The 27,952-nt window shown below is 51.1% G+C and overlaps 2 protein-coding genes and 1 pseudogene across 4 annotated transcripts; 2 read left to right on the top strand and 1 right to left on the bottom strand.

The window, feature by feature from the left end:
- Nucleotides 1–85: 85 nt before the first annotated feature.
- On the top strand, nucleotides 86–13,269 carry Hnrnpl (heterogeneous nuclear ribonucleoprotein L). Of its 3 annotated transcripts, XM_059276616.1 has the most exons (13): nucleotides 2,102–2,398; nucleotides 4,473–4,591; nucleotides 4,849–5,086; nucleotides 5,209–5,296; nucleotides 6,208–6,302; nucleotides 6,387–6,459; nucleotides 9,605–9,676; nucleotides 9,788–10,068; nucleotides 11,079–11,200; nucleotides 11,499–11,700; nucleotides 12,290–12,347; nucleotides 12,461–12,556; nucleotides 12,901–13,269. In XM_059276616.1, the coding sequence occupies exons 1-13, from the start codon at nucleotides 2,141–2,143 to the stop codon at nucleotides 12,957–12,959; spliced, it is 1,761 nt and encodes a 586-aa protein (XP_059132599.1). In that variant the 5' UTR covers nucleotides 2,102–2,140; the 3' UTR covers nucleotides 12,960–13,269. The 3 variants fall into 3 exon arrangements, with proteins under 3 accessions (XP_059132606.1, XP_059132595.1, XP_059132599.1); XM_059276623.1 differs by lacking the exon at nucleotides 2,102–2,398 and adding an exon at nucleotides 86–208 and having other exon boundaries at nucleotides 9,605–10,068; XM_059276612.1 differs by having other exon boundaries at nucleotides 2,100–2,398; nucleotides 9,605–10,068.
- Nucleotides 13,270–16,733: 3,464 nt separating this feature from the next.
- Nucleotides 16,734–24,790, top strand: Ech1 (enoyl-CoA hydratase 1). The gene is made up of 10 exons (XM_059279836.1): nucleotides 16,734–16,805; nucleotides 16,916–17,181; nucleotides 17,274–17,362; nucleotides 22,197–22,318; nucleotides 22,399–22,447; nucleotides 22,631–22,695; nucleotides 23,798–23,868; nucleotides 23,951–24,022; nucleotides 24,267–24,417; nucleotides 24,531–24,790. Exons 1-10 carry the CDS (start codon nucleotides 16,734–16,736, stop codon nucleotides 24,633–24,635), a joined length of 1,062 nt encoding a protein of 353 aa, XP_059135819.1. The 3' UTR covers nucleotides 24,636–24,790.
- LOC131895295 (small ribosomal subunit protein eS25-like) lies at nucleotides 20,581–21,292 on the bottom strand (annotated as a pseudogene).
- Nucleotides 24,791–27,952: the final 3,162 nt, after the last annotated feature.

Below are 27,952 nucleotides of genomic sequence, written 5' to 3'. Positions count from 1 at the left end.
GAGGGTGAGCGGGAACGCGGAGCCAGAACGAACGCAGCGGCCCAACGTTCTTCCCATTCCGTTCCAGCTTCGGTACCTCCTCGGTTCCCCCACTCCCCCAGTGAAAAGAGGTCGTGGTCCCTTTAAGGCCCGCCCCTCCCTCCCCCAAAACTTCCCAGTGTCTGCTCTTTTCGATCCCGGACGGCCGGCCAGGCTCGCCGCCGAGCTGGTAGGGGACAGGGCCGCGGGGTCGGGGAGGGCCGCGGGGGGACCGGCGGGACGCACGTCGCCGCGCCGGCGGGAGGGCGGGGGACTGGTTGCGGGCGCAGCCGGCACGGGCGCCAGTCGCTGTCCCGGGCGCGCGTGGTCCGCAAGCGGCCCGCACTGTCCAGGGTCTGGTCGAGTGCCGTCGACGCGCCCGAGAGAGGGGCGTCCGGGCCGGGCGCGGGGGCGGGGAGGCGACCGCCCGCTCCCCTCCCCCACCGCCACCTCTGACGTCTCCGCGGGACCCCGCCCTTCCGCGGGAGCGGCCCGCCCCGCCGCCGCGCGTCACCTGCTGCGCCGCGGCGCACCCCACGTTGGGAGTGCCAGCTTTGGAGTATCCGTCCAGTGAATAGGGTGGAGGTTCGTTTAGATCATCTGATGCCTCCAAACTTTTCTTTTTTTAAACTAGAGCCCAGGGTAGCCCTGAACTCAAGGGAATCCTGCCTCTGACTGCAGAGCACTGGAATTATAGGCTTGCAACCACCACGCCATGCTCAAAACTTTACTTCTCCAAACAAACGGGGTTCCAGTCCCTGTGTCCTTACATTTTAAACTTAGTCCTAAGAGGATCCCGGCTTTGGGGATCCCACTGACCTGGTGGAAAGGTACCCCAGCACGCTTGGGGCGTCCTGTGAATCTTCCACGACCTTCAGACTTGTGTGTGTGTGTCGTGGTGGTGGTGTGTAAACTTGCGCCTTGTCTGTGCTAGGCAAGCGTTCCACAGCCTTTTTGACTCGCCTGTGGACGGGACTATGGTCAGGATCCTCCGTCAGTAACCTTCCCTGCCCGCTCCCCAATGGGCTCTGGGCCGCGTTACAGCTCTCGGGCTTCGCAGGACCCTAGGAGGAAGACCAATCCCTTCAGGGCAGTCTCCAGGGAGCTAGTCCGGGCTACAAAGCAATCCCAAGGACGCGGTGCTGTTACCACGTGCGAATCGAGTTAAACTGAGAGATCTATTGTGTCTGAATTTAAAGTAAAATGATGCCGCTTGGCAGGGTCCGAAGTCAGTTGGCAATGAGTGCTTTTATAGTTAGAAGTGCTCAGATTTGGAGGTTCTTTTTCAAAGAATAACAACCCTCTAGCTTTGGATAGGATAAAGGTGAAGTGGAAACGTACTAATGGGGTTATAGCTGCAAACTGCTGTCTTGGTCTAGATTTCCGGAGCTTGCAAACAGCAGGCAAGCAAAATATCGTCCGGGTAGTCCAGCAGTCGCTTCCTTAGAGTCACCTCTTTTCCTGAGGCCCCGAAAAGTACGGTAGCGCATGCGTCCTCGGCCCGTTCCTAGATTGCGCCAGAGAGCGCCTACGGGCTCCCCCTTTTTCACCAATCAGAGACTATCAGTCGCCCTATACCATCTGGTAAGAGGGTTTTCTTTCCACTCTCCATTGACCAATCGAGTGGTGACGTAGAAGATGGGCACCTGCGGGAACCACTGCAGGAACACAGAAGGGAAGGCCTTTCTTGTATCCCAGCGGAGTGGCGCGGGAAGGTAATCGTTGTGACTGGGGGACGCAAGGATTTCAGAGTGATCGATAAGGGAGGAAACCAATGAGAGTGGGAAGGAGGCGGACCTTCGGGGAGCCGCTTCCATTTGCTGTCTGTGGGAAGGCGGAGCGATGCCAAAAAGCCGACCTATCAAATCGAAGTTTATTTTAAGAAGGCGGGGCTTGACGGAATGACTGGCAGGAAACGTTCACCTATAAGAAGTGCGATTGACGGACGAGGGCGGGCTTTCCAATAGAACGGCATGGGCTCTATCCAATAGGCAGGGATCGTGTGGGGCCTTCCCCTCCCCCCACGGCAGGGCCAGTGGCTCCCCCTATCGGGTGGGGGCGGCGAGTGACGGGCGTGTCCCTCCCCCAATGAGAGGCGGGGGGAGGCGGGTTCTGCGCCGCCATGTCGCGGAGGCTGCTGCCCCGGGCGGAGAAGCGGCGTCGGCGGCTCGAGCAGAGGCAGCAGCCGGACGAGCAGCTGAGGCGGGCGGGAGCGATGGTGAAGATGGCGGCGGCGGGCGGCGGAGGCGGCGGTGGTCGCTATTACGGCGGCGGCAACGAGGGAGGCCGAGCCCCTAAACGGCTGAAGACTGAAAACGCCGGCGACCAGCACGGAGGCGGCGGCGGCGGAGGATCCGGGGCGGCGGGCGGCGGCGGCGGGGTGAGGCCAGGGCTTTAGACTCCCGGAAGAAAGGGGAAATTTCTTACTTTAAAGCGATTTATTTTTGCGGGGGACCTCTGCGCACGCGCTGCAGCCCTCGCGCTTTTGGTGGGGTGGGGGAGGGGCAGGCGTTGGGCAAACGGCGGGGTTTGCGCGAGGACAGTCGCCTGCGCGTGCGCGCAACCCGTAGCGGGGCTTGAGGGGGCGGAGGAAGCGGCTGCCTCTGCAGGCGGCGCAGTGCGCAGGCGCCGCGGTCTGGCATGTGGGGGGCCCAGGCACGCGGCTGGGACTTTTTTTTCCCCTTTCTCCCTTTATCAGTTTTTTTTTTTTTTTTCTTTTTTTCCAGTCTATGTCCCCATGCGCAAGCGCGCTTCTGCAACCAGCTCTTGTGAGCGGGAAGTGGGTGGGCGGTGGGGTCGGCAATTCCGCCCCTTCGAAATCCGGATCACGGTCGCGTCTTACAGGAGTTGACTTGTTGAGACTATAACGCCCAACCAGGCTAGAATATTTGACCTCTGATGCTATGTGCGTTGTAAAACGGAAGAGAGTTTGTGAGCCGAGCTTAGAAGTCATCGCTCAGTTTGCTTTCGGTTTCCCGGAGAGGGGCATTTATAAACTAAAATATTTTGGTCCTGTGGCCATGCACGGAGGCATTTTGCCTACTCAGTCTTCTCCTAAAAGGCACAGTTCTGATTTCTGTGTTGGGCTGCAGTCCCGCACTCCTTTTAAAAGTGTTCTAAAAGTCCTCCTCCTACCGGACATGGTGGCGCTGGCCTTAAATCTCAGTGCTCTAGAAGCAGAAACGGGCGAATCTCTTTGAGTTTGAGGCCAGCCTGTTCTGCGTAGTGAGTTCCAGGCCTGACAGAGCTTTATAGTGAGACTCCTTCTCAAACAAACAATGCCCTCTTGTTCAGCTGCTTTTCTGCTGTAAGCGTTTACTCGCTTAGCCTCTTTAGGATGTTAGATTTCCCCCTGTTTGGAAGACATTTTATTTTAGACTGCTGGAGCCTCTGAGGTTGAAGGAGTACTGATTCCAGAGAGTTCTCTGAGCATCTCATGGGCAGTGTGGTATGTTGCCCCCATCCCCAATATTTTAAAGTGAAAGATCTCTCTCATTAGTTGCTGTTCCTCTGAGATGGGTAGTTTTGTAGACTCCCTCACAGAACAGGAAGGAGTGGGGCTGGGATTAAACAAACTCGGAGCTCTGGGAGACAAGCCTTAGCTTGAAACTGCTCGGGAGAGTGTGTCTTGTGTGGTTCCCTACTGGAAAAAGAACCCACTAGTGTTCATGGGCTTCGGCCAGTGATCTTCAGACAAGAACCTGGGCCCAGAGCCCAGGAGAGACGAGGAGAAAGTTGCCTCCAGAGCCCCAGAAGCTTGGGTGTGTGTGGAAAGATCCATCCCCTGAGGAGGAGCTGTGGTAGATTGACAGGTTGAGGTAGCAGTTCAGTGTGGAAGATCTTGGCCCTGTTCTCTTTAGTTTGGCCTAGTCAGTGTAAGGAAGGGCATGTTGTCCTAGAAGCCATGTGTCTTACCCTGACTGGACATGAAGGTGACTTGTGGGGAACAGTCACTAAATGACCACAGCTTGCCTAGCCAGAGAAAGCGTAGAGAAGTTAGAGCACATGCAGAGGGTGTTCTTGAGGCCAGCAGGCAGCTGTTGGAGCTCTAACCGTGGGTGTGGCCCCTTTCCAAGCCACTCTTCCTGTTGTGTGTTGATTGAGGAGAGACAGATTCCAGGAAGAAGGCCAAATGTGAGTTTCCAGTTCTTCCTACGTTCAGCCTTCCTTAGAAACTAAAGCCAGCTGGGCGGTGGTGGTGTACGCCTTTAATCCCCGCACTTGTGAGGTAGTGGATCTCTGTGAGTTTAAGGCCAGCCTGGTCTACAGAGTGAGTTCTAGGAAAGACAACAAAGCTACACAGAGAAACCCTGTCTCGAAAAACCAAACCGAAAAAAAAAGAAAAGAAACTAAAGCCAGTGAGCAGATGGCTACCCACTCAAAGGCGTTTCTCAATCTGATGGCTTTGGATCAGGGTCCCTCTTCTCACTCACAGTGTGTCCATCCTTTTTCAGGAGAACTACGATGACCCCCACAAAACCCCTGCCTCCCCAGTTGTCCACATCAGGGGCCTGATTGATGGTGTGGTGGAAGCTGACCTCGTGGAAGCCCTGCAGGAGTTTGGACCCATCAGGTACGACATCATCTTCTGAAACCAGGGCTTATGTCTCTTAGCGTTACCGTGGACTAATGCGGATGAAGCTGCCTAGATTCCTTCTTCCACAGGGTTGTCTGGGCAGCGATTGATTAGCACTCTGACGGTCTCTTCTGAAACAGGAAAAGGGGTCAGGAGATGACTGTCGATCACTTGATGTATTGGGGTCAGAGTTCAGAGGAGCAGGAATCAGGTCACAGAGAGCAAGAGGACTGAAATCCACCTTTTCTCTGCAGCTATGTGGTGGTGATGCCAAAGAAGAGACAGGCGCTGGTGGAGTTTGAAGATGTGCTCGGGGCTTGTAATGCAGTGAACTACGCAGCCGACAACCAGATCTACATTGCTGGGCACCCTGCTTTTGTCAATTACTCCACCAGCCAGAAGATCTCTCGCCCCGGCGACTCTGATGACTCCCGGAGCGTCAACAGTGTGCTTCTGTTTACCATCCTGAACCCCATCTACTCCATAACCACGGTGTGTGCTGAAGGCATTCCTCTAGGCTGCTCTGAGATCTCCTTTCCCCTGGAGTCCCAATTCCACCCTGAGCTAGCATGACATGCCAAGGCCCCTTATCTTGCCTCTTGTTGCTTTTATAGGATGTTCTTTACACTATCTGTAATCCTTGTGGTCCTGTCCAGAGAATTGTCATTTTTCGGAAGAATGGAGTCCAGGCTATGGTGGAATATCCTTTTCTGGGAAACTGGTGTTCTCTGATCTGGGGGACCTCTCAGGGCTTGGCAGAGAGAATTCATGCCACATACCAAATGCCTTTGCAGAGACAGTTATGTGGAAGTCTGACCAGGGAGCCATACACTGCAAATCTTAAAGGAACAAACAGTTCATGAGGTTTATGTAACAGCAGGTGATGTGGGCACCTCTCTCTCAAGAGGGTGCTGTTTTATTCAGGTGGTGTGTTAACCCCCACCCCACTCCCTGTATTGAGCCTAGTGCTTCATGCATACTGCACAGGTGGGAGCACTCAGCTGTATCCACAGTCGTCTTCAGTGAAGTGGTTGGTTGGTATTCTGTGTAGATGGGGTTATAATCAGAAGACTCAAGCCCTGCAGAATGACTTACAAGGGGAGAGGGGGGTTTTGATAAAGATGGCTTTTTAGGGCCCCCTTGGCTAGGATGCAGTGAGAAGCCACCTTTAAAGCAGGCAGAGTGTAGATTTTCGAGATAAGATGAGACAGCTTGAGAAGCTGTTGCTGCTATCTCTTGGTGGCTGGGATAAGAGTGTTGATCACAGCCAGGTGGTGGGGCCACACGCCTTTAATCCCAGTGCTTGGAGGCAGAGCTAGGCGGATCTCTGGGAGTTCGAGGCTAGCCTGGTCTACAGAGTGAGATCCAGGACAGCCAGGGCTACACAGAGAAACCCTGTCTCGAAAAACCAAAAAAAGAAGAGTGCAGATCCCAGAGAGCCCTGGCCAGTGGCTGCTTTCTGAGGGCAGTCCTTGGTGTGTCTCTGGCTCTTGCTGTGCCTGAGGTTATAGGTGGTGCTCACCCTCGTTGAGTGCTGTCTGGTCCTTGTTTTATCCGGCAATGTAATGACTTCCAGAGCTCCACGTTGGTAGCTTCCTTAAGTTGTCTCACATTTGATTCTGTGCAAAGTGCCCAGCGGGCCAAGGCCTCACTTAATGGGGCTGACATCTATTCTGGCTGTTGCACTCTGAAGATCGAGTACGCAAAGGTGAGTCTCGGGAGTGACTACCTGATGTTAGTCACCTGTTGAGATGAGGCATGGCCAGTCTCAAACTTTGTCTTGTTCTTGCAGCCTACCCGTTTAAATGTGTTCAAGAATGATCAAGATACTTGGGACTACACAAACCCCAACCTCAGTGGACAAGGTAATCCTGATGGCTACTTTGTTCTAAACACACTGCCTTGCCTCTTCACTCGAGTAGTGCACTTCATAGACCTGGGCTCAGGGTTATGTAATGCCATTGGGCTCCCTGTGGGCATGGGAAGGCCCTTGGGTCAGTTCTGCCTCCTGAGTCTGCTGAAGGGGCAGAGTTGAGGCTGAGGCTGGGCAGGGTCGGGACAGGGCATCTATGAGGAGGAGGCATGGCAAGGAGGCAGAGGTCAATAGCAGCTCCATAGGATTTTGCTGCCTTCATTCTAGAGCCTGGTTAGGGTTGCTTGAGTCTCTTTTCCCTGGAGGATGAGCAGAGACCCTCTCTGCTGTCTGAGGGGCTGATGGTCGGGGTTCAGGAGGAAGGGGTTTAAAGCAGAGCCTTCAAGCAAGTAGACCTTGTAGAGGTCAGACACTTGGATGAGACCAGGACAGACATTACTGATCTCCGTTGTAGAGGGGACTCCGGCATCTCTTCAGGGGTCCACAGGGACAAGCCCCTTTCTAGTGCTGTCAAGAATGATTTACTTTTGGTAGGTGGGAGAGGGGAAGGATTATCTTTGAAAAACAGCATCACCCCTCTGAAAATCAGCAAGATCAACCACCTCTTGGTCTGATACGTCGAACTAGGCCTTGGGCTGTGGGAGGAGGCTGGTGGCTGACTCTGGGAGGTCAGAGACTCACCCCTACACTTGTAGGTGGGCCTGTCTTGCTTGCTTTGCAGCTGAGAGCCAGTGGGCAGGGTGGGCTAGACTCTCCCAAGGACCCTCAGAATTGTCCCTCTGGGCCTGGCTGCTCCCTCCAAAGGTCAGAGGCAAATTTTGACCAAGTGAATGTACCAGAGCGAGCAATGGCATTACATGACTGCTGACAGAAACATGGCAACCAACCATTTCTTCTCCAAAGAACACAAATAGAAGATGTGCAGACCGGCAGGGGCTAGTAGCAGGGGCTGGCTGTGCATTGCTTTTGATGCCTCTCAGCTTTGGCTGCCCCAAGCCTGGGGCCCAAAAAAAACCGAGGGCTGATGAGGTAACCTGGAGTGAGGGCGGTGCTTCGCCACCCCCTCGGGAACCACACTTCAGCGGCTCTGCCTCTGCACATTGCGCACCAACACACAGGGCACAAAACCACTAGTTCTTCCTGGAGAACAGAACATGCAGCCTCCACCACGTCCCCAGAAACAGCCGCAGATTGAGCTCACTACATCAAGAACACCACACCGCGCTCCAAGGAACAGCTACAAGCACAGAGACAGAGGCAGACAGAGACAAAGAAAGAGACGCAACATGGCAGCAGACACTGCTTTTTTATTAAACATTAAAAGTCAAAATCCAAGCAAACTTGAACCCAAGAATGTACACAGAAGTAGGAAACACAGAACAGAGCTCACCCAGCCAGCCAGCGGTGCTCTTTTCGGAGAACGATTCGATCATAGACTGAAGTAGATTCCATGGGCCTCCAAGACAATAGGATCCTCTCTCCATTCCTCGCCATGTGGGTTTTGTTTTTTAAGTCCTTTGGTTTGGGGAGGGCCTTGTTTTTTCTTTTGTGTTTTGATTTTTTTTTTCCTGCAGTCACCGGCTGCCAACACAGTCTGCACCAACTGGAGATCAGAAATAAAAAAAATTAACCACAACAACAAAAAAAAAATCAAAAAACCAAAACAGACCTAAAATCAAAAACAGCTCAGAGGCACACAGTTACCTGCTGGTGGGTAACCGGGCGCTACCAAGGCCAAAGCGCAAGCATAGTGGGGCCACTGGCACACTTCATACCAGGAGACACGCACATGGAGCGCTACACAGCCAGAAGCACCGCACTGCAGCACACAGTGTGAGGAGGTGACTACACGGAGGGACACTACCCACTCCACACACCTCATTTCCACTTTCTGGTATCTTCTGAGGACAGAGCATCTGTGAGCCAATTTTGATTTAATCAGAACATTGACTTTTAAAACGATTCTTAAAGAAAAATGTAGCGGATGTGTACCGTGACTTGTATTTATGACTGTAAAACCATGTGATGCAGGGTCGCAGTGTATGTTTGATGGGACGCCATCTTTCAGAACTGTGCTAACTCACTGTTGAAGCGTCCAATGGTAAGAGAAAAATACAGATTTGTTTTTTTGTGACAAATGGACATTGTACTCTGTACTTCTGCTGTAAGTAGCCTTTTTCCATCTTTGTAATGACTGTTAAAGAACAAACCCAGGCAGGGTGGCAGGAAAGGGCAGCGGTTTCACGCTCTGGGTCTTGGTGCCACCCAGACCTGGGCTGAGGTCCTAGCTCAGCCTCTGATCTGCAAGAGTGTCTTAACTGCTCAGTGACAAAGTAACTGCTCTAATCTCTTACTGTAAGATGGGGCTGGGAAACGAGTGCCTACCTCATAGGGTTGTTGTGAGGAATTGGAGAAGCTGTGATGTCTGTAAAGTGCTTACCAGTGTCCGTCACTTAAGCGCTGAACTAATGGTTAAGAACTACAGTTGGGCTGGGACGGGCTCTGCGCCATTGTTGGGTCTGAGAATGTTGATGCCTTGTACCTAACTGCTCCTTCAAACTGATTGTGCTGGTGCCCTGCTTGTCAGATCTGTCCCTCTCAAAGGGCTGGGTGGTGTGTGGAGGGTGGCGAGCCAGGGGTGATGAAGATAGGCCTGGAGTGAGGCCTTGTGCGCCCTGAACCTAGGGGCTTCTGGGCGGTTTCACTTCATTTCCGTCCATCTTGGGTTACTTATTTGTTGCCCTTAATCTTTCTCCCTTCATTGGGCATTAATTTATAAAACTGCTCTTCCCTTCATAACACACCCACACTGTAGTTCCCTAGACAGCCTGGGAGCTGCTCCTGTCCCTGCTGCCTGTTCCCTTCTACACACTGGGGCAAGGGAGAGCAAGTAAGCCCAGAAAGAAGCTGGTCTCCTTTTAGCGAAAGGAGGCAGGGGAGTGGGTCCCAACTGCCGAGACCTGGGCTTCATGCCCCGACCCCAGGCCATAGGATGGAGGCCCTGGCAGCCCTTGTAAGGAAAGGGTTCTGCAGCCGTGCTCACAGGAGCTCCGAGGCCTTGCGGTGGGTGGGCTTCCAGTTAGGAGTCGGGGGAGTCTTTCTTGAGTTCTATTCCTAACTCTTGTTTCGATCTACAGGTGACCCTGGCAGTAATCCCAACAAACGCCAGCGGCAGCCCCCTCTCCTGGGAGATCATCCCGCAGAATATGGTGAGGGCAGGGGGTTCCCCTCCGTGGACTCCCGTGGCTCATGTGCCCCTGCCCGTCGTCCGCCGCGAAAATTCTCACCCGTCCTCCCTCTCTTTCCTTCCCACCCCCCAGGAGGGCCCCATGGTGGGTACCACAGCCATTACCATGATGAGGGCTACGGGCCCCCCCCACCTCACTACGAAGGGAGAAGGATGGGCCCACCTGTGGGGGGTCACCGTCGGGGCCCAAGTCGCTATGGCCCCCAGTATGGTCATCCCCCACCCCCTCCCCCACCACCCGACTATGGCCCCCACGCTGACAGCCCTGTGCTCATGGTCTATGGCTTGGATCAGTCTAAGATGAACTGTGATCGAGTCTTCAATGTCTTCTGCTTGTATGGCAATGTGGAGAAGGTGAGTTGCTTTCCTTGAAGAACTGAAGGAGGCCCCAAGCCTCAGATGGAGGGGAGCAGAGGGAAGAACAGTGAGGTGCATCCTGTGTAGTGACTCCTACAGCGCAGACAGCCTGCTTCACGAGTTTGAGTTACCTGTATGTTCAAGTACTAAGACTTAGTGCACAAGGGCACCAGTGAGTCGGGAGTCCTAAGAATCCACACACAGTAGAGATGGTGATGTCAACATTGCCTCTGGACTGACCACTCGGGCCCTTCTGCATTCTCTGCTGAAAGGTGACTCCACCTGGTAGCTCGTGGCTTCTTTCTTGCTGGTCAACCCCGTCCAAGAGTGTAGTCCTGGGCTTGGTCCAGCTAATAAGAATAGTAGCAGCCTGCTGTGATGATACACACTTGGGACCCTAGCACTCAGGAGACTGGGCCACAGATGAGACCATCTCAGAGAACACAGTAAAGCTTGGAGGGTTGGTGCTTCCTATGTAGTTGTTTGTGTGGGGGTCCCTCCCCCCCCCACTGTATTTCTTAAATCAGAAAGGAACAGGTTAAATACTCTACATGGAAGCAAGACTTGGCTAGATAGCCTGGCTTCAGAGCCTGCCTTCCGTCCAGTGTGTACTGTAGTAGTCGCTGTAAGGTGGCTTAGGGCTCAGAGGTAAAGTGCTTAAGAGGCCCAGGATTCCATCCCCAGCACTTAAAATTTTTTCTTTTGATACTGTGACTGGATGCATAACATGCCGTAGCAAAAACATGCAGGTGGCTTGCGGGCTCATTCTGCATACTGTTTTCCTCATAGGGCAGCTCTCCGGTGGGAAAAGCACTACCTGTGCTCGGCTGCCTACTTTGGATTGAGCTCATGCCGAAACTAGGCCTGCATTGGGGGTAGTTCTGTTTCCCATTCACGTGTGAGGAAATGGAAGGCCAGAGCCAGAGCAGGAGTTAGCTTCTGACTTGACAGGGGAGAGGACTCTGGTAGCTGGACACTGGTGCTAAATCACACCCTTTTTCCCTAAGGTGAAATTTATGAAAAGCAAGCCGGGGGCCGCCATGGTGGAGATGGCTGACGGCTATGCTGTGGACCGAGCCATTACTCACCTTAATAACAACTTCATGTTTGGGCAGAAGATGAATGTCTGGTAGGTGCTGTTACCACAGGCCGGGGCAGGTGGAGGGGGAGACATGGGCAGGGGTAATAGTCCAAGTGCTGACTGAGATCAAGGTGCTTGCACAGCCAGGGATGGGGGTGTGGGTGCAGGAGCCATGTTTTCTGCTTCCTTGTGAAGCTCTGGGCAGAAGTGGGGTAGCCCCACCTCAGCTGTGCAGCCTGTGAGTTAAAGCACCCGCAGTGTCAGACAGGCGTGGGACCAGCTGAGCCTCTGGCAGGCCCTGGAGGACCATTCAGTATGGAGCAAAGACTTCCCTTTCTTTCCTTAGTGTTTCCAAGCAACCAGCCATTATGCCCGGGCAGTCCTATGGGCTAGAAGACGGGTCCTGCAGTTACAAAGACTTCAGCGAGTCAAGGAACAATCGGTTCTCTACCCCAGAGCAGGCAGCTAAGAACCGCATCCAGCACCCTAGCAATGTACTGCACTTCTTCAATGCTCCGCTGGAGGTGACTGAGGAGAACTTCTTTGAGGTAGGTGGTGTGGAAGGAGCTGCCTGTCGTGGCACTGTCCTTGAGTTGGGCTTATTCTGTTCTGGAAGGAATCATCAGACTCCCAAGGCCACTCACTGGTCCCTGCGTTTGGGGACACAGCAAAAGACCAAAACAGACAGGTTCCCCTGCCCATAGCTGGGGCAGGTGAGGGCAGAAGCATGCACGGGACAGTTGTGTACACTGTGCTCGTTGACATCTTGAACCAGCAGTGATGGCTGGTGATTTACCAAGAGTGGAGTCCGAACACAGGTCATCAGGCCTCGGGGTGTCTAATGACTCTAGAGGGTGAAGTTTGCGAGAGCCTGGGCTGTCGGGGAAGTAGGGCAAGAGGGGCCACAATTGAGTGACACTCATTTAATGTCACTCAGGCCTGCGGGGCTGCCAGGAGGGGAGTTAGAGAAGCACTTTCCCTCTTGTGCTGCCTCCTGAGAAGAGGGGTTTCCAACCTTTCAAGTCACAGGGTGATGATAGGGCGACTTGGTTTGTGATACTGCTAGACCCGGTCTGTCTGAAGGCTCGCATGGGCGGTCCTGGGTTTCTGAATTCTTTCATTCTCTTTCTGCCCCAGATCTGCGATGAGCTGGGAGTGAAGCGGCCAACCTCTGTGAAAGTATTTTCCGGCAAAAGTGAGTCCCTGTGCCCCGGTCTTTCCCGGCCTCTGCCTCTGGGTGGTGGTGGGAGGAGACTGAGCTCTGCTGCCTCAGCCTAAGCTTGCTTCTGTCTCTTGCTTTTTATCCAGGTGAGCGCAGCTCCTCTGGGCTGCTGGAGTGGGACTCTAAGAGTGATGCCCTGGAGACCTTGGGCTTCCTGAACCATTACCAGATGAAAAACCCAAGTGAGTGTCTGTGTGTCCTGCAGAATACCCCTGGTGGCTTGTCTGGCTGCATGCCAGAGCCTTCCTGCCCGCAAGATAGGACCCTAGAGATTGCCTTTGTCGCAGACACAGGCAGATGGGACTTGGTCACCAGGAGAGCAGTCTGATGACATTCTCCTGGGAGGCCAGCCAGGCTGCTTGGTGCCACCCACCTGAGAGCTTGGGAGTTACTCAGGCCTTGCCTGATGGTGATGACTTAGATCCCTGTAATTGACCTGCAGAAGAGGGTGTGTGGGTGCTGGCGGGTGGGTGGGGATGACTGGCCGGGAGTCCAGGGCCCAGCCTGACATCTGTCCTGTTTGCAGACGGCCCGTACCCGTACACTCTGAAGTTGTGCTTCTCCACCGCGCAGCACGCCTCCTAATTAGATGCTGGCAAGAGCACATCCGAGCAGGAAAACGTCTTTCCTTTATGCTGTTGGTTTTCTTTGGGTTTGTTCTGTTTTGATTTATTTTTGCAGTTTTTGTTTCCTTTTTAAATGCTAGGTCAGTAGACGCTTAACCACAATGGAAATTCTGGAACTCTGGAGGGGGGGAGGGGAACTGGTATCTCCCAAGATTAACCTTCACTTTTTAAGATAACTGTATGTGTGATTTTTTTTTTTTCCCCTGTTCATACATTTGTGCTGCCCATGTATCTTGGCACATTTCAATAAAATGGTTTGGAAAATAAAACTGCAGCTGGGGCTGCAGGGTGGGGTGTCTGCTTTCCTCTCTCCCACCCAGTTTCTGAAGAGTGGTGGACTCAGGATGGACAGAACAGAATGGACAATAAACTGGAATTAAAGCAGTGACATTCTTGAAGCCCAAGCAGGTTCATTTTAGTTGTGGGTATTCATTGACAAAGTGAGATTAGGCACTAGTGGATGGCTCTGGCTAAAGATGCTTGCTGGCAAGCCTGACCTAGCTGAGTTCAATCTCAGGTGGAAGGAGAAATCAGTAATTAAAAACTTAAGTGGGGGGCTGGAGAGATGGCTCAGAGGTTAAGAGCACTGCTTGTTCTTCCAAAGGTCCTGAGTTCAATTCCCAGCAACCACATGATGGCTCACAACCATCTGTAATGAGATCTGGTGCCCTCTTCTGGCTTGCAGGGATATGTGCAGACAGAACACTGTAGACATAATAAATAAATAAATCTTAAAAAAAAAAAAAAAAAAAACTTAAGTGGAGCGGGTTGTGGCAGTGCACGCCATTGATGCCCAGCAAAGCCAACCTGGTCTACAGGGTGAGTTCCAGAAGAGCCAGGGATACACAAGGAAACATAGTCTTAAAAAAAAAAATGGAGCAACCACCCAGGACTCCAATAGGGTGGTGTGAGGCTAGTCTGGACATGACACCGTCACAATGAGAACAGTGTTGCGGCTTTTCTTAGGAAGACCCACAAAATGGGTTTTAAACACACCTAAACACACCTGCATTTGTGTGAGCGAAGACAAAATAGAAGAAAGCAAAAATCAGATTCTATCCCTCCATAAGCAAGTATTTTACATTTCTAGTTTGTGTATGTGCTCACACATCCAGCAAGCCTTGGGGTCAAGTAAAAGTCGTTGGGCTTGGTGGGAAGTGCCTTAACCTGCTCAAGTGTTTAGGAAGAAAAAAGTTCTGAATAGTGCTCTGTATGACTAGTGACAGTGGTACCTTGTCTCGAGCAGAGTGTCATTGTTCAGAGGTGTAATGGTTTATTTAACCTGGTTCTGAAAGTAGTTTCCAGGCCCCTCTTGCTAACTAACCTGGCCTTCATCCTGAAGTAAACTTGACAGTGGAGTTAGAGGGTGCAAACTGGTGAGTGTTTGGTAGATGGTCCTGGGATTCAGATGGAAGCCTCTGAAGATGGCTTCAGAAGCAGGTCCCAGGAGGAACATGGGTTAGGAACTGATGTCCTGGAGGGAGGAGATAATTTGCAGGGGAGCAGGCCACACTGGTGGCAGAGGTGACAAGAATGTGTCCTTGATAATTTGGGCACTCCAGCTAAACAGCCATCTACAGCCACATGGTATCAGATGGGAAGTACTAGATCTACCTGAGTTTGCTGTAGGTAATCAAGGCAATTCAATGAGTTTCATCACCATCTACTATCCCAGTTCATTTTCTGTTGGCAATTTGACCTATAGGTGTATACACACTCCACAATTATTTTCTTTTTATACTAGTTACATTAAATGATACACATTTCACTGAATGAAATGAGGACATGACCACTCCATGGTATGGTTGAAGAGGTTTTTATTTTAGATGTGTGAGAGAGAACAGCCAGAGGCATCTAGAAGAGTCCAGAGTAGAGAGAGAAAGTAGTAGACTGAACATGACCAGTAGACTGAAGCCAGCAATGGGGTGGGGGTGGGGCAAAGAGGTCACATGGCCAAAATGGCAGGGTTATATAGGAATGAGAAGCTGGGAGAAGAGAACCAAGACTTCAGGGTAGGGGATGCTGAGGAGTCACAGATACAGGCTTAACCAGTGTGTGCTTTGGTATGCTAATAGGCACCACAGTTAGCCATTTGTTCCAGGGTTTCTGGACCTAAAGTTCTGGTCTTTTTTTTTTTTTTTTTTTTTTGATAAAGACAACAATCTCTTTGTGCTGTTTCTTAGCTGAAATTAGGGTGTCCTTTCTTTTTTTTGTCAGTTTTCTATTGAATAGAAAGTAAAACATTACTCACTCCTGATAGCTGCTACATCTTACTCTTGAAAAAAGCCTGCCTGCCTAGCTCATTGTAAGCCTGGGTAGCACACATTCATGAAGAAGGAAATGTCCCACTGGCCCAGAGACATCTGTTCACCCTCTTGGTAAACATCCCTCTAAGGAGCACACTTACACAGTAGTTTATGCTCTTGGGTAATGCTTTCTCAGTACTTTTTGGGGTGTGTGTGTGTTAATAGTATAGCAGGCAGGGTGTGGTGGCTCACACCTTTAATCCCAGCACATGGGAGGCAGAGGCAGGCAGATCTACGTGAGTTCAACACCAGCCTACAAAGTGAGTTCTAGGACAGGACAGCCAAGGCTACACAGAAACCCTGTCTTAAAAAAAAAAAAGAAAAGAAAAAAAAAAAAAAGAAAAACAAAACAAAACAAAAAACCCAAAAAACAGGAAAAAAAAGGACATTTATTTTATTTTGAGACGGGGTCTATCTACATAGTTCTAGCTGTCCTGGAACTTGCTATGTAGACTAGGCTGGCCTTGAACTCAGAGATCCACCTGCTTCTGCCCCTTGAGTGCTGGGATTAAAGATGTGAGCCACCACACTGAGCTTTTTTGGGTTCTTTTTAGAGTCTAATTGCCGGTATGTTGGTGCATACCACCCTTTTTCAGGAGGCAGAAGGAGGATCCTTGCAAGTTCCAGGTTTATATAGACCCTATATAAAAAAAGGAGAGGCTAGGGATTGTCCAGTGGTAGAGTGCTTGCCTATGCTGCCTGCCACTCCCCTTGCACCACAAAACAAAGTGGGCTTTACAGTCATTTACTCCGGCCTAAGCACTTGTAAATGTCCAGAAACCATGAACCAGTGACTCCCTTGGTCCAGGAGCCAGCTTCCCAAGTCCCGCGCGAAGTTGTACCACTTTCTGGCGGTAAGGGAATTAAAACTGGCTAATTCTAGCCTGTCTGTATCCTAGCAACTTTTTTGTTCCCATATCCAGGCAAGGACTGTAGATTTCTAGGGGGCTGCCATTATGTCATTGACTATCTCAGTTGTCTGCAATTTTCTTGTTATAACACAGCGCTGTGATGAACTTTACACAGAATTTTCCAGCAGCCAAATACTTTCTCAGGCCAGCTTCCCACTGGGCCAAAGGTCTTACTTTTATGTAACGTCCTCAGCACATGAGACAGGACGGAGTACTGTTTACGGTTGCCCTTACTAAAGATGGCGAAGTAGATGGGCCTCACTACTAAAGGGCGACGGCTGCGGTAGCTTCGATGCCCTTGACCAACATGGCGGACATTTGTGCCCGCCCCCTTTGTTTTCTCCCATAGAGCATCGCGCAGCGCCAGAGTGTCGGAGGAGAGGGCTGCAGGGATGATGACTGTTACCAGCAAACTGCGCTTTCTGCTGATGCAGCGTGAGTTACCCCTTAATCTGTGGGGACCTGTTGCTGTGTAGTCTTGTTATAGAGGCAGGAGCCCCTGTGTAGTTTAATGAAATGATAACTTTTAGGCCTGTCTTCCGATCTGCATTCTCTGTCCTCAAGCTTGGGTCGTTTTCACAAACAACGGTCTTAACTGAAGTAGTCTCAGACCGAAGCCACTCCGAAGCACACCCTAATCTTAAAAGCTATGTCTGGTCAGGCCAGGGTCGCTGCGGAACTTGAGTTGGGTCACTTAGGTGTGTGCTGTCAACGTGTCCCCATTCTGGCATCTCAAAGGCCCCTCCGATCTCTCCCCAGAGCTGAGAGGTACTACCCAGCTGTACGGCAATGTCAGCCTTCGCCCTCTGAGCTCTTCTGCACAAGAGGCCCTCAAAAGAGCCCCTGAGGTATCTTCAGACCACAATTATGAGTCGATTCAAGTGACAAAGGCCCAGAAGCATGTTCTCCACGTACAGCTAAGCCGGCCAGAGAAGAGGAATGCCATGAACAGGGCTTTCTGGAGGTCTGCAGATGCAGGCTGAGAGGGGGCAGGGGTGGGCAGGCGCAGGGGCTCCTCACTCCAGATACAGCCCCGCACTTCTTGCTCCTCTGCAGGGAGTTGGTGGAATGCTTCCAGAAGATATCAGAAGACTCCGACTGTCGGGCTGTTGTAATCTCTGGTGCAGGAAAGATGTTCACTTCAGGTACGACTCTCCCTGCCGGCCCCCCTGCCTCCTGGTGGTAAAGCCGCCGTGCTGCCTTTTCCTTTGCTTTCTTTGATGATTTTGTTTGTTCACCCTTGCTTTTTGCGTTCATTTCCCTCCCCCTAAGTAGCCGTGGCTGGCCTAGAACTCTCTATTTAGACTAAGTTGGTCTAGAACTTGAAGTAATTCTCCTGCCTCAGCTTCCTAAATGTTGAATGCTGGGATTATAAACACGCATGACACCATACCTGAGCAGTGCTTTGAACGCCTCCTTTTCTTCTGCAATGCTTAATTTAAAAAAAAAAATCAGCTGGTGGCGCACACCATTAGTATCAGCACTCTGTAGAGGCTGGCGGATCTGAGTTCGAGACCAGCCTGGTCTACAGAGAGAGTTTCGGGACAGCCAGAGCTACACAGAGGAACCCTGTCTAGGGAAAAAAAAAATTACTTGTGTGTGTGTGACTTGTGACTAAACAAGTCAGATGACAGCTTTGGGGAGCTGATTCTCTCCTTCCCCAGGATGGAACTAAGCTGGTCACTGGTCAGGCTTGGTTGCAAGCACCTTTACTCACTGAGCCATCTTGCTGGCCCTGCTGTGGTTCTCAATTAGGGTTTTGGTTGTTTAAAAAAGATTTATTATTATTATTATTATTATTATTATTATTATTATTATTTTGGTTTTTCGAGACAGGGTTTCTCTGTGTAGTTTTGGTTCCTGTCCTGGAGCTCGCTATCTAGCCCAGGCTGGCCTTGAACTCACAGAGATCCACCTGTCTCTGCCTCCTGAGTGCTGGGATTAAAGGCATGCGCCACCGCCGCCCGGCAGGATTTATTATTTTTAATTATGTATGTGTATCTATGTGAGTGCAGGTGCCCACAGAAGCCAGTGATGTCAGAGTCCCTGGGTCTGGAGTTGCAGGTGGTTGTGACCAGTTTCATGTGGTTGCTGGGAATCAACCCCAGTCTGCTGCAAGAATAGCACAGATGGGCTCCTAACTGTTGAGCCATATAAACAGCCCTCAGTGGGTTTTTAATTTTTATTTATTTATTTATTTTTATTTATTTATTTATTTATTTATTTATTTTTTGTTTTTCGAGACAGGGTTTCTCTGTGTAGCTTTGCGCCTTTCCTGGAACTCACTTGGTAGCCCAGGCTGGCCTCGAACTCACAGAGATCCCTGGCTCTGCCTCCGAGTGCTGGGATTAAAGGCGTGCGCCACCACCGCCCGGCTTAATTTGTTTTTGTTTGTTTGTTTTTTGGGTTTTTAAAGGCAGGGTTTCTCTGTATAGTGAGACCTCATCACAAAGAACCAACTAGAAATTTGAGGACTGGAAAAAAAAATACCTGAAGTTAAAAAAATCACTGGGTATGTTTCACAGCAGAACTAGCTGTCCTGGAACTCGCTCTGAAGACCAGGCTGGCCTCGAACTCACAGATATTTGCCTGCCTCTGCCTCAAGAGTGCTGGGATTAAAGGTGTGCAGCACCACCACCAGGCTAGACCAGCTATTTTTTTAAAGTCTATTTTAAAACATTCACATGTGAATGTACTCAGGGGCTGGCATAAAACCCAGAATTCCCTCCCCACAAATTCAAATATAGAAATTAGTACAACAGAACATGACAGGATCCTTAAGTTGGATTCCCATAGTGGACCTGTGACCTTGAACAAGGCTCTGGACCTCTCCAAGCCTATATTGGTGTTAGCCAAGTGTGTTAATCATGTCATAGGCTTTTGCAATAACTGAGCACCTGATGTAGAAGTCACTCTACTGACCTTTCTCCTCTTTGCATCCTTCTCCATTTGTTACCATGGCTTTTTCTGGCATCTCTGTTCTGCTGTGAAACACACCCAGTGATTTTTTTTAACTTCAGTTGTTTTTTTTTTCCAGTCCTTAAATTTCTAGTTGGTTCTTTGTGATGAGGTCTCACTGTATAGGCCAGGCTGACCTTGAATTTCTGATCCTCCTGCCTTAACCTCCTTCCTGCCTACCTCTTGTTTATTATTTTTTGGGGGGGTTGTTTATATTTTTGCATGTGTGTGTACATGTATGAAGGCACTAGCACAAGGTTGATGTCCAGTGTCTTTCCTGATTGCTCTCAACCTTATACATTGCAGCATGTGTCTCCCTGAGTCTGGAGTTTGGCAGTCAAGCTAGTCTGACTAGCCAGCTTGTTCCAGGGGTCCCCTTACTCTTGGGCCCAAGCTGAGATTACAGGTTGAAGTGTGATCCTACTTAGTCTTATTAAATAAAAACCCAGAGTCAGATATTAGAGTGAAAGCTGAAAGATCAGAGAAGCAGAGCAGCCACCAGTAACTTTTTACCTCTGCAAATCCTGAAGCTGAATGGGGAGCTCTCCTGTCTCTATGAATCCTCAGACTGAATGGGCACTCATTCCTGTCTACCCACCTTATATTCCTGTCTCCACCTCCCAGGTGCTGGGATCAAAGGCATGCACTACCACCTCCAGGCTGTGTTTCTCTTTTAGACTGGTTCAATCTCGTGTAGCCCAGGGTGGCCTTGAACTCTTGATCTTCTTGTTTCCTCCTCCCAAGTGCAGGGAATAAAGGTTTGTGTCAACACTGCCTGGCCTCTATGGTCAACTAGTGGCTAGCTCAACCCTCTGATCTTCAGGCAAACTTTAATTGTCAGAACACAAACAAAATATTAAACAATAGGGGCTGGAGAGATGGCTCAGTGGTTAAGAGCACTGGCTGCTCTTCCAGAGGTCCTGAGTTCAATTCCCAGTAACCACATGGTGGCTCACAACCATCCGTAATGAGATCTGGCGCCCTCTTCTGGCCTGCAGGGGCACATGCAGGCAGAACACTGCATATAATAAATAAATAAATAAATAAATAAATAAATAAATAAATAAATAAATAAATAAATTAGTCTTTAAAAAAATACGTTATACAATAACAGGTGTCTGCTGTGCCCACCTGGTCTTCACAGGGGTTCTGGGAAGCAAACCCCCTTACTCACGCTTTTGTAGCTATCACTCCTGCCCGGCCCTTTTTTTTTTTAGACAGGGTTTCATTAGTAGCTCAAACGACCTTAAACACGAGACTGCCCCAGCTTCACCCTCATGGAGTACTGGGATTACAGGCTTGAGTAGTCACGTCTGAATTGACAGTGCACTTTCTTATTCACTTGTCTGTCTCCACATGAGACCAAGGATTATGGTGTTATCTGAATCATCCAGTAACTGAACGTCTACTGCGTACCTAGCCCCGCCCCAAGCGCCTGGATACCCTGGTGGGGAAAAAGATAAAGACAAATGAACTGACAGCACGGGGCGGACGGTCCAGAGGTGAAGCGCACCGGCTGCTCCTGCAGGGTACTGGGGCTTGAATCCCAGTGGAGGTGGCTCAGAACCTTCCTTAACCAGTTCCAGGGGATCCGATACCCCCATTCTGGCCTCCATTGGCATCAGGCATGTGCCTGGTGCACAGACACACATGCAGGCAAAACACCCATACACATAAAATAAAATAGCTGGGGGTGCTGGGCGGTGGTGGCTCCTGCGTCTTCGCCAGCAGCCGGGCATCTCCACCCTTTGTGTGTTGGGTGGAAATGACTTGGGCTCTGTGCTTGCTAAGTCTTTCACCGAGTAGCTCCTGGAGGGCTGCCCTGGCCAAGGAACGGCCGCTCTTCAGTCTCTTGGAGAGCACAGACTTGGCCGTGTGGAGCTTCGTCAGACAGGACTAGATTGTTGAGCATGTCTTGAATGCTGCCTTCGGACCACTTCTTTTTGGCCTTGCCACCAGACGTGTTTACTGCGTCTTTGTCTTCTTTTGGCCGACTTTCTGGCATCTTTCTTCTCTTTGTCATCCTTGGGTGGCATGATGAAGCTCGGAGAGTGGCAATGACCGTGGCGGCCTTGCCGTGATGTCTGCAACAAGCGTTCTTAACCACTGAGGAATTCTGACGCTCTCAGTGGTTTATTTAGTTTATTTATTTTGAGACTGTTTTGCACTCTGTAGCCCAGGCTGTCCTAGAACTCAGGATGTAGATCAGACTGGCCTCGAACTTAAAGCAATCCTTCTACCTCTGCTTCCCTAGTGCTGGGCTCCAGGCATGCAGTTGAAGGATTTTGTCTTTCTTTGGATCCCCCTTCCCCCCCCCCCCCCCAGACAGAGTTTCTCTGTGTAGTTTTGGTGCCTGTTCTGGAACTCACTCTGTAGACCAGGCTGGCCTCGAACTCACAGAGATCCGCCTGGCTCTGCCTCCCAAGTGCTGGGATTAAAGATGTGAGCCACCACTGCCTGGCTTTTGGATTGGTTTTTAAAACATTGAGGATGAACCCAAGACTTCTGCATTCTAGGCAGGTGCTCCACCACTGAGCCACACCCCCAGGTCTTCACTTGTGAATTCTTAGCCAATACTTTAGCACAGAGCCATGCCTCCACCTCACTGGCGAGTAATAGGCAAGTGCTCTTCCAAACCAGCTCGGACTTCTTCTTTATTCTGCACGGGTTGGAAGACGGGGCTCACAGGCTCCCCCTAGCTGTGTAGGAATAGTTTACCGTTCATGGAGAATGTCTTTCTTGGGAACACCAATATTCCCAGCATTGGGGAAGCTGAAGCCCGAGACTCTAAATTGAGGTCAGCCTGGGCTGCATAGAGAAACCTTGTCTTAAGCAAAACAAAACAACAAATAGATATTTGGTGTCCTACAGGAAATCCCTGATACCCCAGACTGTTGTGAGCTTCTTTCTCTGTTGTGGAGATGTTCGTGTCTGGACCCACAGCTCCGGGGTTCTGAGCCCTGGCTGGTGTAGTAAGCGGGGCCGTGAAAGCTAAGGAACCCCCTCATGCCTTCTCACCAGGTATTGACGTCATGGACATGGCAAGCCTCCTGCAGCCCCCAGGAGATGATGTGGCCCGCATGGCCTGGTACCTCCGTGACCTCATCAGCAAATACCAGAAGACCTTCACTGTCATTGAGAAGGTGGCTCGGGGCTGGGTGGCATCCCTTCTGCTTACCCTGCCTCCGCCAGATTTGGCCCCAACCCTCCTTTTCCATTTTAGTGCCCCAAGCCAGTGATTGCTGCCATTCACGGAGGCTGCATTGGTGCAGGTGAGTCTGTAGCCGCTGGCCACCACGAGGTGAGACTGTTAACCCTCTGCACTCCCCAACCCCTACCCAATGACCTCAGCCCAGCTGTTGCTAATTAGACCTGGTCCCCAGCTGTGTTCCCGTGTTTGGGGAGGAGGAATTGGTTCCTGTCATTACTCACTGTCCCTGGCCTTTTCCTTCCAGGTGTGGACCTCATCTCTGCCTGTGACATTCGCTACTGTGCCCAGGATGCTTTCTTCCAGGTCAAGGTGAGGCCCTTCCTGAGCTCTTCCCTTCTGGAACCCTTGTGGTGCTAGGCAGCCACAGAATGGGGGGCCCCCCTGAGCAGGGACAGTGCAGGCCAAGACAGCTGGTCCTGAGGGGTTCCTGGAAGAAGGTGTAAGAAGCAAACCTTATGAGGCAGGGCGTGGAGAGGCACACCTGTAGCCTCAGCCTCAGAGACTGAGGCAGCCCGGGCTGTAGAGTGAGTGGAGGGCTGCCATGCTTTCTTTTCCTGTTGCTGCGATAAAACGTTTGGAAAAGCAACTTACAGAGAAAGAGTTTATCTTAGGCCACAGTTCCAGGTACCGTCCACCGTGGCGGGGAAGTCAAGGCACTGAGAGCTTGATGCAGCTCTCACATTACCAGTTCAGAAGAGAGCAGTGCATGCTGGTGCCCAGCCCCCCAGGCCAGGGTCCCGCCCACAGTGAACCGCATCAGTTAATGCAGTCAATTAACGTACCACCCTCATGCTGGGGGGTGGCACACGCCTTTAATCCCAGCACTCGAAGGCAGAGGCAGGAGTTCAAGGCCAGCCTGGTCTACAGAGGGAGTTCCAGGACAGCCAGGGCTACACAGAGAAACCCTGTCTCGAAAAAACAAAACAACAACAAAAAAAGATAGTACATCAGAGCTGATCTCTAGGTTCTGTCAGGTTGACAGTAAACAGAAGCCGTCACACAGACCAACCTGAGCTACCCAGGGAGACCTTGTCAGGACGGTGGTGAGGTTGGGGGTGCTGTGGGTGTATGTAGCTCAGTGGTAGAGGGCACAAGTGGAAAAAAAAGCCCTGAGTTGGCACTGCCCAGCACTGAAAGGGCACGCAGGCTCAGCTGTAGAGGATGTCATCCTGGGCACTTCCGTCAGTGAGCTAGTGGTCTATGCATAGGGACACCTGGGAACGCTGCCATCTGTGCTGGAGAGGGGAGGAGGCAGGCTAGAGCCCAGGGTTCTGGAAAGGGCCTTGTGAGCAAGCTGGGAGGTGTCTGAGCTGGAGGGTGCTGAACCTCTGCAGGCAGTGGACGGTGGTGCACTGAGCGTGTGTGGAAACAGGAGCAGACAGAGCAAACCCTGATAACTCTTTCCCTCTAGGAGGTGGATATCGGTCTGGCTGCCGATGTGGGAACCCTGCAGCGACTGCCCAAGGTCATCGGGAACCAGAGGTGAGAGGTGTGATAGTGACCCGGAGAGGAGGGGTCACAGCCAGGATGACCGCGGCTCCTGATCTCCCTCCCCCTTATGCAGCCTGGTCAATGAGCTGACCTTCACCGCCCGGAAGATGATGGCTGACGAGGCCCTGGACAGTGGACTGGTCAGGTAGGACCCTGACTGGCTGGTGGCAGGGAGGGGCACAGGGCCATCCAGGTCAGGGTGGGGCTCCATGGTCTCCTGTATCCTCACCACAGAGTCCAAATGGCCTTTCTCAGAGCGGCTGTTGCTTCCTCTGAGCATTACCCTGTGGCTGAGCCCATTGTTTGGGGTTTCCCATTTTCTCTGAGGCCACCTGGCCGTCCACAGGGGAGAGGGAGAAGGTCCCTCTTACTTGTTCCTTCCCTGGCAGCCGCGTGTTCCCAGATAAGGACGTCATGTTGAATTCAGCCTTTGCCCTGGCGGCTGAGATTTCCAGCAAGAGCCCTGTGGCTGTGCAGGGGTCAAAAATCAACCTAATCTACTCCCGAGACCATTCTGTGGACGAGAGCCTTGACTACATGGTAAGGCCCGCCTACACCGATCATGGCCCTCCCTGGCCCAGAGCCATCAGCTAGGGAATCTGCACAGGCATGCCCCTCCTCTGATTGGTGCCCTGTCGGTCACCCTGATCCAGGCCACCTGGAACATGAGCATGCTGCAGACCCAGGACATCATCAAGTCGGTCCAGGCAGCCATGGAGAAGAAGGACACAAAAAGTGTCACCTTCTCCAAGCTCTGAGCGCCTTCCTGATCCTGAGAGAGGAAGGCTCCATGGAGAGTCGGGATGGTTCCCTCAGTGCCTTCCTCCATGTGGTCTCCCAGTGTAGAACTTTCTGACTTAGTTTTTCAGCCGCAGGGCCTTATCTTCACTGTGAACAATAAAATTTAAACACAGCTCAGTGTCTTACTGCAGTGGGTGGGGGCTCAGATGTCTGGCTCCAGGAGGGCAATTGGGAAGCTTGGGAGGCAAATCTGACTGGGCCAAGAGGAATTGTGCAGGGAACTGAGGCCACAGAAGGCTGAGAGGCCACACCTGTTCCCTGTGCCTGTCCCCAGTCAGGCGTGGCACGGCACAGTAGGCCTGGCGTTGGGCGTTGTTGGGCTGAGCTCGTGGTTACCAGTCCTGGACCTCATTTCTTTCTCCTTTCTCTTTCTTCCTCTGCAAGAGCAGCAAATGCTCTTAACCACTGAGCCGTCTCTCCAGCCCCTTTTACAAAAATGTTGATTTGGGGCCTGGAGAGATGGCTTAGTGGTTAAGAGCACTGGCTGCTCTTCCAGAGGTCCTCAGTTCAATTCCCAGCAACCACATAGTGGCTCACAACCATCCGTATTGAGATCTGGTGCCCTCTTCTGGTGTGCAAGGAGACAGAGCAAGTGTGTGTGTGTGTGTGTGTGTGTGTATAAATACATGAATAAACATCTTTTTTTAAATGTTGCTTTTGTTATTTACTTGTGTGTGTATTTGTAAGGAAGTTGGTTCTCTGTTTCCACCACATGGGTCCATGAATTGAACATGGTGGCCTTTACCTGCTGAGCCAACCTGGCAGGCTTTTTATTTTATTTTATTTTTAGACACAATGTCATGTGGACAAGTCTGGCCGGGAACTCACTGTGTGTGTAGTTGAGAATGACCTTGCACTCCGATTTACAGGTGTGCATTAGCACATCTGCCCAATTGCATTTTTTTTAACTTTGGGTTTTCTTATCCATGAATAATCTTGGCCTTCTGGATTTATGTTTGGAATGAGTGTAAGGCTAAACATTTACTCTGTGTCTTCTGTGTGCCGAGTCATGTTACAGGCATTTATTAACTTGGTGAGGCCCTCCCCCACCTTCCTTCCTCCTTGTGTGGCTGGGGCTGGAACCCAGGGCCCCACACATACCAGACAAGGGTCCCACCCCTGAGCTCTAGCTCCAGCCCTCTCTTTACTTTTTATTTTTATTTTAATTTTACTTTGGGTTTTGTCCAAATATCTGCATGTGTGCCTCAACCTTTGGTGGTATTCCTCAGGATCCCTCAGCCTTGTTTTTTGTTTGTTTGTTTTCCCCAAGACAGGGTTTCTCTGTGTAGCCCTGACTGTCCTGGAACTCACTTTGTAGACCAGGCTAGTCTCAAACTCACAGATCAACCTGCCTCTGCCTCCTGATGCTGGGATTAAAGGTGTGTACTACTACTGCCGGGTTTGGTTTTTGCTTTTTTATTTTATTTTATTTTATTTTATTTTATTTTATTTTATTTTATTTTATTTTATTTTATTTTATTTTATGTATGGGTATTTTGCCTGTATATATGTGCAGCACATGCATGTATCACCCACGGGTGCCAGAAAAGGGTGTTGGGTCCCTGGGACTAAAGTTATGGATGGTTGTAAATTGTCATGTGGGTGCTGGGACTAAAGTTATGGATGGTTGTAAATCGTCACGTGGGTGCTGGGACTGAAGTTATGGATGGTTGTAAGTCGTCACGTGGGTGCTGGGACTGAAGTTATGGATGGTTGTAAGTCATCACGTGGGTGCTGGGACTCGTGAACCCAGGTTACGTGATCTTCACTGCTGAGCCCCCTCTCCAGCCCTGACTTTGCTTGGCTTTTGAAAAGTCTTTTTATTTATGTATGAATGTTTCGCCTGCATGCATGTCTGCAACAAAACACGATGCCCAAAAGGAAACCGAGGAGGAGAGGGCTTATTCCACTCACAGTTCCATATAACAGTTCATCATCAGAGGAAATCAGGACAGGAACTCAAGCAGGGCAGGAGCCTGGAGGCAGGAGCCGATGCACAGGCCATGGAGGAGCCATGGAGGGGCGCTGCTTACTGGCTTGCTCCCCATGGTTTGTTCAACCTGCTTTCTTACAGAACCCAGGACCACCAGCCCAGGGATGGCACCACTCACAATGGGCTGGCTCTCCTTCACCAATCAGTAATTAAGAAAATGCCCTACACACTTGTCTGCCTACAGCCCTCAGTCTTACTGAGGAATTTTTTCAATTGAGTTTCCCGCCTCCCAGACGACACCAGTTTGTGTCAAGTCGACATAAAATTAGCCAGGCCACCATATGTAGATCACTGGTGCCGTCAGAGGCCAGAAGACGCGAGCTCTCTCAGCTGATGAGCCGTCTCTCCAGCCCCTTTACCTAGCTGCCGATTATGCTAGGCTGGCTAGGCCGTGAGCCCCGGGGATCTAGGACCGGTTTCTGCCTCTTCCAGTGCGGGGAGTCCATTTTGTGTGCTGGCCCCCTGGGCTGCACTCAAGCCCTCCGAGCTGTGTGGGAAGAACGCCGCTGACTGAGCCACCTCCCCAGGGTCCTCCTTTCTCATTTGAAGACAGGATCTCATGGATCCCAAGCTGGCCTCGAACTCCTGATCCCTGTGCCTTCACCTCCCAAGCACTGAGTTTACAGGCGTGTGCCACCATACTTAACATTTCTTCTTCTTTTGAGACAGGCAGGGTTTGGATTTTTGTTCCTCAAGCTTCAGCCTCCTGAGCAGCTGGGGTTGATTACAGGCCTGTGCAAGTGGGCCAGTGTTTCCTCACCCCCACCCCCACCACTGTCGGATGTCCTTGAACTCATAGCAATTCTCCTGCCTCAACCTCCTTAGTGTTCAGATTACAGACATGAGCATCTTGTCTGTCTCCTGCTGTGAATATTCTTTTCCTTCCTTCCTTGCTTCCTTGCTTGCTTCCTTCCTTCCTTCCTTCCTTCCTTCCTCCCCCCCCCCTCTCTTTCTCTTTCTCTTTTTGACACAAGGTCTCTCTACATAGCCTTGGTCGTCCTAGAACTGACTATACAGACCAGGTCTCCAACTCACAGGGATCCACCTGCCTCTGCCTCCTGAGTGCTGGAATTAAAGGTGTGCACCACTATGACCAGTTTTTTTTTTTTTTTTTTTTTTTTTTAGGTAGAGTCTTGCTCTGTAGACCAGGCTGCCCCTGAGCTTGCAAGTAATTCTTCTGCCCCTCTTCCTGAGTGCCAGGATTACAGACACCACACTTGGCTTTGTTGCTGGGTTTTCATTTGTTTGGGACAGGATCTCGTGTAGCCCTCCTGGCATTGA

This window comes from Peromyscus eremicus, chromosome 1 (assembly GCF_949786415.1).
Source record: "Peromyscus eremicus chromosome 1, PerEre_H2_v1, whole genome shotgun sequence".
Classification (NCBI taxonomy): domain Eukaryota; kingdom Metazoa; phylum Chordata; class Mammalia; order Rodentia; family Cricetidae; genus Peromyscus; species Peromyscus eremicus.
Note: the sequence above shows the minus strand (reverse complement) of the source record. Positions and strands in the feature narration are given on the sequence as shown.